The sequence below is a fragment of the Citrus clementina genome, unplaced genomic scaffold (genome assembly GCF_000493195.1).
Source record: "Citrus clementina cultivar Clemenules unplaced genomic scaffold, Citrus_clementina_v1.0 scaffold_5, whole genome shotgun sequence".
NCBI lineage: Eukaryota > Viridiplantae > Streptophyta > Magnoliopsida > Sapindales > Rutaceae > Citrus > Citrus x clementina.
Window position 1 is genome coordinate 11,120,823 of NW_006262201.1, and position 11,457 is coordinate 11,132,279.

Consider the following 11,457-nt stretch of genomic DNA (forward strand, 5'->3'; position numbering starts at 1 on the left):
GGCATTCCCCTCTATGAACCACCACACTATTTTATGATAACCTTAGTGCACTACATATGACTATCAATTCAGTGTTTCAAGCTCGGTCCAAACATATTGAAATCGATTACAATTTTTTCTAAGAAAAAGTCGCACTAGGAGCACTCATCACGAGGTTTCTACCCTCTACAAAACAAATTGCTGAAGTATTTACAAAACCGCTGCCAAGGCAATCTTTCTTTCAATTTCGATACAAGTTGGGAGTTCATTGCGCTCCACCCTCCAGCTTGAGGGAGGATGATAAGGAAAGACCTCAATCATCGGAAAATCATGGAGATTAATTTAGCGGAATGCAGAGCACTATCAAAGGGATTTCCAATGTCTAGATTATCTCCATTAAATATCTTCAATGATTACAATTATTTTATAAATATTCCTTCCATGCTAGTTGTACATAAATGTCATGCATTAGTGGCTACTGTTTTGGCCATCAGTTAGGATAGCAGTAGCTTAAGTTTAGACCACTTGCTCTTTTAATCTCACGATCTGTCTTGTATAAATTCATGGTTTTAGTTTCAATAAAGGTTAACCAATTCTCTCATGCTTCAATTTTCTTACTTGTGATGCATGATTTTTCCAACTTTTGTTTCATTTTGCACTTTTTGATTGGCACCGAAACGACCACTACAAATTAATTTGAGAATATTATATTTAAAAATTATGTACTACATCAAGTTAGTGGAGTCCAAATAGAGAAATTAAACATGCCACAGTGATAATATATACACTTATATATATATATATATATATATATATATATATATATATATATATATATATATATATATAGTCTTTCTATAGTGCTAACATCCTCATTTTTTTTCATGTGGGCACGTTGTTAAACTGTGTGTGGTTAAATAGAGTTGGTTTTTAATGCTATTAAATCACACGGTTTTATATTGTACTGAGAATTAACTCTATTAAGTTGCAAGGCTTAACAGGCCGCACTAACAAAAATGAGGTGCCCACACCTGAGAATGATCATATATGTATATATAAGTTGTCAGTTGATATAGAAAAGACATGGATTCACCTGTCAAAAATTATAATAAACAAATTGTCTAGAGACGATTTTATCTGAAAAGTGATGATACTTACCCTGAGTCAAACTCCAAATGGGCTTCTTTGTTATATTTTCTAAACTTCTTATGGAATTGTAAAAATTATTCAAGGATTTACACTTAGCTAGCCTTGATTTTTTTATTAGCTCGATAATTTCTTCATCAATCTCTTCTACAACTTTTTTTTAAAAATTTTTTAGAGTTTTTATTATATTTTTATAAAGATCTAAGTGATTATCATATTTATAAAAATCTATAAATTCTGAACATAGTACATGCATTTATAATTCCTTGTCTTTATTGACACATAAACCAAATTTTTTCTTCTAACATGTCTGTATAAATTCCCAATCTATTTTCCCATCCAAGGTATATGCCAGCAATGATTTCACATGGTTTTAACAATCTCTATTTTATTCATAACTTAATACTCTTCACTAATTGCATCTAAAAATTTATTGACTGATGTTTCCACTTTTATGAAATGGAGTTACAATTACCGTCTCATTTAATATAAATTCTAGAAAACAATCAAGGCCCAGCATGCTTTCTTTTGTGCCAAATTGAGTTACGATATGATAGCTAGTCAGCTCTTGACTGAAATTTATTTGCCCAAACATTTCTGAAAGAATAACAAATCTGATCAATTTAATTCATCTCCGGTGCGCTTTAGTAGGACGAACAAGTCAATCGGGTTCTGAAATTTCTCAAATCTAGAGGCATTCTCTTCAACCTTTACAGTGAAATGGTTGAAAAACGGCTCTACGAATTCACTCCCGAAATGCTCCATGACGACTCCCTCATATACAGCTCTTACTGCTGAAGTGCGACATTTAGCGAGGAATGTTGATTGCGACATACGATCAGCCAGTTGCTCCATTCTCTCAATTGTGAAATATTTATTTGTTTTGATTATTGACTCCAGCTCCTTAGGGGTTGGGCGGTGATTAGGGATGTTGAAGGAATTGATTTTTTCTTTGCTGGTTATTCCCTGCAATATAAAAAAAAATTACTTTTAAAATTTAGAACAAGAATTTCCCCGTAATAATCTGAGTTTAGCCTGAGCGAAATTCACTTAAATGGTTGATGATTAATAAATAAAAAAATAAACATAGTTAATTTTCAGCCATACAATACTATTTCCAATAAGCACAAAATCATTAAAATTTCATGAGTAACAGGAGAAAAGCCTATTTCTATAATTTAATACAATTATTATGGATTACGGTTTTTCATATTTTAAATTCTTACCATTTTAGCCATGTCCATGAGGCAAGATCCAAAAACATCATAAAATACACCAAGAGTAGTCTGAGACAATGGAATCCCATCGGGTACAGCAACTATAAGAATGAACATCAAGCCTCCAGCCACTAGTTCTTGTGCTCTAGCGTTCAGAAATGACTCGATGTCATTCTTGAACTGAGCTGAATACGCTTCCGCTACTTCATTTACAAATCTTTTATTCCGAATACTTTCTCTATTCCAGGCCAGTGAATTTCCGCCCGCTATTTCTTTCGGAATCTTGGAGAGCCAATGCAGGGCATAGGATGAGTTTATAATATGTAAAGTTGACTTGGGAAACAAGCGATTCTGGAAAAAACCCGGCACACCGGCAGCAAAATATTTTCGTGAATGTGGAAGGGCTTTAAAGAGTGTGTTAAAGTCATTCTCGGGATGATCATTGAAGAACACTTGGAATTCTATAGTTGAAGGGTTTTGGTGACAGCTTCTAAGAGTTTCAGCTCTATAGCTTCAATGATATTTTGCACAACAATGAAGGTGTTAGGTCCAGTTGAGCAGCCCAAGTCTGCTACTCGAAAAGTACTTGAAGTATCAATTTTCAGGAGCTTCAAGTCAAGCTTATCGGCTATGGCTTCATTGATCAGCTCCTTTGCACGTTCCATAACTCGCCCCTGTAGATATCGATTCAATCGAGTCAATTCTGTTTGCAAAGGGGCTAAATGAAACTAAAATTAAAATTATATATAAATAAAATAAAAGGGTGATTGTATATCACTAAATTAAAGGGTATTTTTTAATTGAGTCCTCATTATTTCTAGAAAAAATTTCAGAGACCATAAATTTACTAAATGAATTAATTAAATCCTTTCAAGTACAAATTAATATCATTCAAGTCCTTAACTTAACTCTTCAGTTAGAAATATTAACAACGTTGAGGACATTTTAGTAAAAGAACAATTGAACCCTTCCTCATTCTTTTATTTTTGACAGGTGGCAATAGTTTAAAGCAAAGTCAATTCACCTAACCAAGTTAAAGTTCTTTCAAGCGGAAAAAAAAAAAAAAACCTCAAGAAGAAACTGCCGTATTCTTCGTGTGAGAGGAGGGATTGAGAGAACGTGGGATGATGCCAAAAATATTGTATAAATATACTGTAATTTTGACCAAAGCTTTGTTAGCATTGGTTGAGTTCAAGTATTGGAGAGAAGCCGAGCTTAAAGGTTAGTAACTCTAATTTTTAAGTGATTTTTGCAAGTATTTTCTGATAAAATTGTTTTCATATTTAGTGATCTTTGTGAAAAATTAGGTTTTTCAAGTCTATTTTTCTACATGACAAACTATGTTTAATTATTGGTGGATTTTTTTTATTGAATGCTGTGTTTTGTTAATATATTTTTTTTAATTTGCTCTTTATATAATAATTAGACCAAATACACCATATTTATATATGTATTTATTGAACTTATTTTGCCTATTTTATGGGCTTTCTTGAGTTGTTGTATATGTACAATATTTCATTTCAACCAATTGGTATCATTATATTAATAAGATTGAATTCATTGTATTTGCTTTTTTGTTCATGTAAAATTGAATTCTATGTGTTATTATGAGTGGTAATTTTTATATATATTAGACTAAATTCTCTATAGTTGTTGGGTTATTTTTTCTTTTCAGTTTTTATTTTTATATGTATTAGATTGAATTTTCTTTTATACTTTTTTTAACCGAATTACATGTATATTTCATTTAGGTTGAGTTTTTTATTCTTTGCTAAATAAAATTGTATTAGTTTAGCCATTTTTTGATGCAATACTTTTTTGTTTTAAAATTGATGCAGGTAGTCATGTTACATTTTTTTTTGTTGGTTAAAATTAATGGGGCGGTGTATGAGATAGGATATAGGGACCCAGAGGAATATAAGATTATTAGGTTGTTTCATGAAATTCTAGAAGTCATGGTTAAGTATGGACACAATGAAATGGATTTGATTGAAATTTTTGTTGTGTTGCCATGGACTACAAGTAGGTAGAGGAAGCTAATTTCAAATGATAGTGAATTGTATTCGGTTTTTGAGGAGTTTTTTACTAATAGTTGTCCTGTTATTGAGTTTGAGGTGCACACTAGGTTAGGTGGTCAATCATGTCATGAAAGTGTTGTAATAGGATCTGAAAATCTTGTCAATATAGATGTTAGTATGGGTAGTGATAAGTTTGAAAAACTTAGTGAGGATGGCTTTATCGAGGGGCACTCATCTGATGAAGAGAATTGTCTCTCACAGATGTATGAATCCATTGTTGATAATGAGTGGAAACCAAATCTAAATGGTTCAGTTAGTCTAAAAGTAGGAAATACCTTTGAATCTGTTGCATTATTAAGAGAGGTTATGGTGAAATATGCAATCCAAGAGGGTTTTGAGTTAAATAGGATTAAAAATGATGGTGTTAGGTATACTTGTTGTTGTGTTAATCCAAAATGCACTTGGAAACTTCATGCTTCATCGATGGTAGATGGGATAACTTTTAAAATTAGGTATATTAAAGGGAAACATGATTGCCAGATTAAATCAGTTAACAAAGATGCAACAGCACCTTGGATAGCTAAAGTTTGTGCTGGACTTATTCAAACTAACCCAGGAGTTGGTGTAAATGTCATAAGAAGTGAGTTAAAAGATAAACATGGGATTGAATGTGACAAACAAAAACTATACAAGCAAAAAAAATTGCATTAAAAAACCTAGGTGCTGACCACATTGCTTACTATGGAAAGCTTTTGAAATCTGCTCACATTCTAATGAAAATGAATAGAGGTGCTTGTGTTAAGGTAAAGGTTGATAGGCCATTGTCAAATAGCCCAGTTTTTCAAAGGTTTTTTTTGTCATTTCCTGCACTTAAAGTGGGGTACCTAACTGGGTGTAGACCTTTCATAGGATTGGAAGGGTGTCACTTGAAGGGGCCATACAGGGGAGTATTGTTATCTGCTGTTGCATTAGATGCTGATAGTGGAATTTTTCCACTGGCTTTTTGCATATGTGAGGTAGAGAACTATGATAGTTGGGGTTATTTTTTATCTTTGCTGTATGAATTCATTGGGGCTGATGATCATAGGCCTGTAACTATTATTAGTGATAGACAAAAAGGTCTTTTATGTGGATTGGAAAAATATTGGCCTAATGCTAGTACTAGATATTGTGCTAGGCATATCTTTGCCAATTTGAAGTGTAAGTTTCCTGGTTTGAATGTCATGGGGTTCTTCTGGAAAGCTTGTAGGGCTGCAAATCAATATGACTTTGAGAGGGCAATGAGTCAAATTAGGGCTAAAGACCAAAATTGTTATGAATGGTTGAGAAAAATACCACCTGCACAGTGGTCTAGAAGCGGGTTTGATCATCATGTGAAATCTGACCATGTTACAAACACCATGACTGAATCTTTTAATAAGTGGGTGGATGAGGTTAGGGATAAGCCTGTCCTAACCATTCTTGAGCATATTCGTAGACAACTAATGGTGAGAATGTTGAAAAAATATCAGTTAGGTGAAACTTGGCAAGACCATTTGACCCCATATGCTAGAGAAAGACTAAATCAATCCTCAAATGAGGCAAGGAGAATTAAGGTCTTTGGAGGTAGAGGGGAGCTGTTTGAATGTTGTCAAGCTGGCTATAGAAACTTCCTGGTACATATTATAGATGGTACATGTGAATGTGGGATGTGGCAAGTTAGTGGAGTGCCTTGCAAACATGCAGTAGCTGCTATTCTTCATAAAGGAGGGCAACCTGAAAATTATGTGCATCATTATCTGACCAAGGAATCTTTTATGATGACATACATGGGGACTATAAATCCTATTCCTGATGAGTGTGCTTGGCCTGAAGTGGAAGCTGAACCTTCCCCTGATGTTGTGGTGCCTGTAAAGGTTGGACCACCTGACATAAAGGCTCTAGTTGGTAGACCGAAAAAGAAAAGAACAAAAGAACCTGGTGAGACCAAACTAATTGGTAAAAGGTTTACTATCAAATGTAGTGCTTGAAGATGTCTTGGGCACAACAAAAGGGGCTGCCCTAATTTTCCAAAAACCACAAGAACTATAGAGGTATAACATAAGAGTCATTGTTGTTTTTTAAATTTCATTTGGTGAAGTTAACAAATATTGATCTTGATGTTGTGCAGGGAAGCAATAGGACTTCATCAAGTGCACATGTTTAATTTAATTATAAAATTTTAATTCAAAAGGATTTTTTTTTCTTTTGCACTAGATATTGCTTAAAACTTGGTGATGTTGGTTGTGTGCAAGGAAGAAATAAGGCTTAATCAAGTGGACATGTTTAATCTAGTTCTAAAAATTTAATTCTAAAGGATTTTTTTTGTTCTTTTTCATTAAATTGCTTAAAACTTGGTGATTTTTTTTGTGCGCAGGCAAGCGATATCACTTCATCAACTGCATAGGTCTAATTTTGTAATTGAATCTCCTTATATATGTTTTGTTATGTTATCAAATGGATTAATAACTTGGTACTATATATGTTTGATTTAATCATGGAATTATATTGAATAAATTGATTCTTTTTTTTTATTAAATGAAATTGATGTCTTTTTTTTTTCTTTTTGGACAACATGGAACTAACCCACAATCTCAAGAAGTAGATGTCAATGAACAATCAATTGACAATAGTTCTGAACAAGCTAGTTAGGCTTCAATCAATGTCACTCAACCAGTGGGGCTGTATACACAACTATTGTGGACTATACTTCAACCTCAAAATGAAGAACTTATCACTGTTAACAAGGAGTAGGATAGTACAATTTCACCTTGGATTGACATTTAATTCTCCATTATAGAATTTAGAAGACAATTAACTATTTTTTGTGTTTAAATTTCAGTTTACCTTAGTATTGTTAAGGTATTTGTTAGTTTGAATTTAATTGACTTTCATACTTTTAATTTCATTTTTAGACCGAATGTTATTGTGATTTTTTTAATATTATATTCAATACATATGTTATTTAGTTTAACAATTATTATATTTTTATAGATGTGATGAAATTATATGGATAGCAAATTACATTTTCATGTATAATTCACTCAAATTGATAAATAGGCTGTTAGATTGAAAAAACAAATGTCCAAGGTTAAAATTGTACTTTAAATCACTAATATGATTATAGGGGTATACCTGTCTTTTATGTTTAACTTAACATTTTCACTAATTTTTTTAACGGAAGAATTGGGTTAAGGGCTTGAATGACATAAATTTACACTTGAAAGGATTTAATTGATTCATTTAGTAAACTTCTGGTCTCTGAATTTTTTTCTAAAAATAATGAGGACTCAATTAAAAATTACCGCTAAATTAAATGCTACTTTATTTAAATTTGTGCTTGATTATTTTTCTTTAATATTTGTTTTTGCATAGAATTTTACCTGGCCGCTAGAATTTTTTGCATAGCTGTGAGCACCATCTCCACCAACCATGGGTTGTGCCATTTTCTCTTCTTTTTTAATTTCAGAGCGACGAAATTGTTAGGAAATTGGTGGGTGATGCAGGACCGCAGCTAAAATGAAATTGGAAATAAAATAGAGAACAAGCACAATAGAGGACACCAGAAATTACGTGGTTCGGCTTTTAGCCTACGTCCACGGGCGAAAACAGAAGGAAATATTTTACTAGTGAAATAAGGATTACAAGTATTGTAATATTTTGGCTCACAACCCAAAACCCCAATACACCCAATCTCTCACTCACTAGACTCTCTGCTCTGCAAGAATTATTTCTCACAACTCTCGACTCTCTCTACAAAATTGAATGCCTCTCAAAAATGGAATTGAATAAATGAATTAGGGAGCTCTTCCTTTTATAGCCAAAAAATGGCTATTAAATTAATATATATATGTATATATTTCAAATGTTGTTGCCAACTTCTTCTTTTTCTCCATTTGGATGGCACCATTTTCTTTGGCCGGCTTGTCAAAGCCAACTTGAATTGGCTTTGTGGCCACCGGCCTTTGACAGAAATAATATTTGTGCGATTCAAAGATGCTTTTGATGAGTTTCAAATTGCAATGGGATAACAACATTTTATAGATGTTCGTGCCAAAACATCGCTTGTGCCCATACACTTAAAATCTGTTGTATTGATAATAGGTATTCTTATTATGAAAGAAAAATGGAGCTTCCAAATTACTTTATTATATCTCTGTTTAATATAACAGTGCAACAGATGAAAGTTGGAGTTCATTTACCTTTACTTAATACTTTCGAGCTCTTGGGTCTTGTATGACGCTTGTGATGGCATATCCCGTTGAGTTTGTGGCCCTCATAGTCCCTGCCAGTGAATTGTTTGCTACGTTCAGGATTCTTAAACTGCCATTTATAATGAGCTGAATCACCTCTCTTGGTATTCTGCCAGTTAGATTGTTATTATTCAATCTCATGAACTTCAAGGATCTCAAGTTTCCAATGGATGCTGGAATGGCCCCTGACAATTGATTTTTGAACAGGCCCAAGCTGATCAGCTTCTTTAAATTACCAATCTCGCTTGGAATCGATCCACTTATGTTATTTTTATAAACAGACAGATACTGAAGATTAGTCAGAAGTCCAAGCTGAGGAACAAGAGGTCCGCTTAATCCGGCATTACCAAGGTCCACCCTGACGACGATGTCCTCGCTGTTGCAGGTAACGTGAAGCCAGGTGCATGGATTGACCAAAGTTGGATCCCAGCTTTGGAGAACATTTTTTGGGTCACTCAACATGGTTCTCCAGGTATAAAGAGCATCCACTTCCATATTACATTTTACAGGGGCGGCAAAGGCAGCCACGCCCACAACAATCACAAACAGAACATATAAATGAGATTGAGACGCCATGCGGACAGGGCGTTTAGAGTTAAAGGAAATCTGATCGAGAACTAGGAGCTTACTCAAGTTTCAAGTTGCTTTTCTTTATTGGTTGATTCCTAATTTATATATACGCCCCGGGGGGGGGGGGGTGTTGTATTGATAATAGGTAGTTGGATTGGAATCTTATTCACGTGAATGAGAAACAAAAATTTGTGGGGACAACATCAATAAAGAAAATGTTTAATATTTTTTATATAAATTTTTTGAATAAACTTTAATTGCGTGGGTGGGGACGAGCAAACAATTTATTTATAAATTTTTTACTTCAAAATACCACTTTCATCGTGAGAGTCCAACATTAAATTGTACAAGATAAATAATTCAAAATTTGTATAGAAATTTTAATTAAAATATTTATGTTACAATATGCTTACTTTACATGTACGTAAACCCCCATACTTAGAATTATCTTTCTCTCTGTTTACCAACAAAGTGTTGGCTCCACTGGCAATAGAGTCCCCTTAAGTGGCTTGACTGGGTTTGCTCCCCAGTTCGAGTCGCAGGGAAGTCACCTTTGTTGGGAGAACCTGTGCCTCCCGGTTCGAGCGGGGACTTCTAGTCTGGGTTGTGGTACGGGCTTAAAGGTGCCTCCCACAGTTGGGGCCCTCTCCAGGATACCTCGTGATTAATATCAAAAAAAAAATCTTTCTCTCTGTTTAACTACTTTTCTTATCTTTAAACATTTTTTCGCGCATGTGCATCCTAGCTCCGGGGTTGGCTCTTGAGAATTGGTGTCCCAGAAATAAAATAGAGAATCACAAATGTACTAAACTTTTCCAAATGTGCACTCTAATGTTTGCTTCATGTACTTTCTGCTCATGATTCGTAGGAGTTAAATACTCTTTATTATTTTATATATTCATTCAATTAATCATGTAAAGTCACACTAATTTAAAAAAATAATTTATAATTTTAATATTACGTAAAATTTTAGACAAGGATCCTCTCTTTATCTTTTTTTTTTCTCTCTCTTCTTATCGCTTCTTATTTTATAAGTTGCAAAGATTAAGCTTTGTATTTGTATTTTTTACTTTATTTATAATAAGTCAATCTTCTTTTACTAGATTATGAAGATAAGGAGAGGAAAGGATAGCAAGAAATGGGGGGAGGATCCTAGTCCCAAAAGTTTTTAATTTTTTCTTTTTATTTTGGTGGATGCGAACAAAAATATCTGAAATGCTAGATCTTTTCAACAATATATATAACACAAAATTTGATTATTTTTTATTAGTACAGTTAATTCGAACAATTTATGTTAGTCTTGGACTTTGCTTTTCCCTTTGCCTAACTCTTCCAATTGTTCTCATTCTATTTCATTGTCAATTTTCAAGTATGATATTGTTCTAAACTCTCGTGTGTCATCGCTTGATAATCATCTTCTTCGCTAGAAATTTAAACTAAATGAAACGAAAGAAAAAGAAAATGTCATGTGGTGTCGATGTATTCTTATTTGATTATTCACTTTCTTTTCCTATACTTAATTAATCATTCACTCGACCAATGGATGTATGTTCTGTTATATTGATATCGTATTCATTGTAATTCGGACCAAAATAAAACATGGAAATGCTTTATGAAGAGAAGTACGAAAGAAAGACGAGAGAAATAAAGAAGAAAATGGTAGAGAGAGAGTGAGTGGGTAGAGAGAGAGAGAGGACATAAAAGAATGTCAGATGGTCCGTATTTCTTGAGAATAGAGGATAGAGGATAGGATATAGTGTGGATGACTTTCTCCAAAGCAGCCACTTGCACTTGTTTACTACTTTCTTTCTTTTTTTTCTTTTTTCTTTTTAAATTACTGGAGTATAATTCTTGGGGAAACAAAATCCTTTGAAGATTTAATGCAATTCAATTTTTTTTGTTATAATTTTGACTTTGAGGGTTGTTAGCATGTTGTGGTGTTATTACTTTTAACATCGTGTGTTTACTTTTAACTTTGTATTTACCTATTGTGGAAATCATTGAGATTGCTGTGTTGAGGAGTTGTTGCTTTTACAGGCATTGCTGATCATTTTCCGTATTTCTGCGTTTGAATTTCTGGGTTTATTGACTTGCTGGACATAATTCCAGGTGGTATTGTCGATTGATTGGTAGGCTAGACTCTGATTCAAGGAACATGATTTACTGGACATAATTTGCTTTATTAATTTCTTTTTGTTTTTTTTTCTTTTAGTTCTAGATTTTTCAGCTAAGAAGTTATTATTTTAGTATTACAAT

At 33.3% G+C, this 11,457-nt stretch overlaps 1 protein-coding gene and 1 pseudogene across 1 annotated transcript; both read right to left on the minus strand.

Annotated features, from left to right (window-relative positions):
• Positions 1-1,727: 1,727 nt before the first annotated feature.
• LOC112098425 lies at positions 1,728-7,833 on the minus strand (annotated as a pseudogene).
• Positions 7,834-8,434: 601 nt separating this feature from the next.
• On the minus strand, positions 8,435-9,264 carry LOC18041472 (leucine-rich repeat protein 1). The gene has a single exon (XM_006431844.2). The coding sequence runs from the start codon at positions 9,205-9,207 to the stop codon at positions 8,587-8,589; it is 621 nt and encodes a 206-aa protein (XP_006431907.1). The 5' UTR covers positions 9,208-9,264; the 3' UTR covers positions 8,435-8,586.
• Between the last annotated feature and the right edge of the window lie 2,193 nt (positions 9,265-11,457).

Bases quoted from the DNA above. Each gene is read 5' to 3' on its own strand.
- LOC18041472 (XM_006431844.2), bottom strand. From the start codon at position 9,207: ATGGCGTCTCAATCTCATTTATATGTTCTGTTTGTGATTGTTGTGGGC.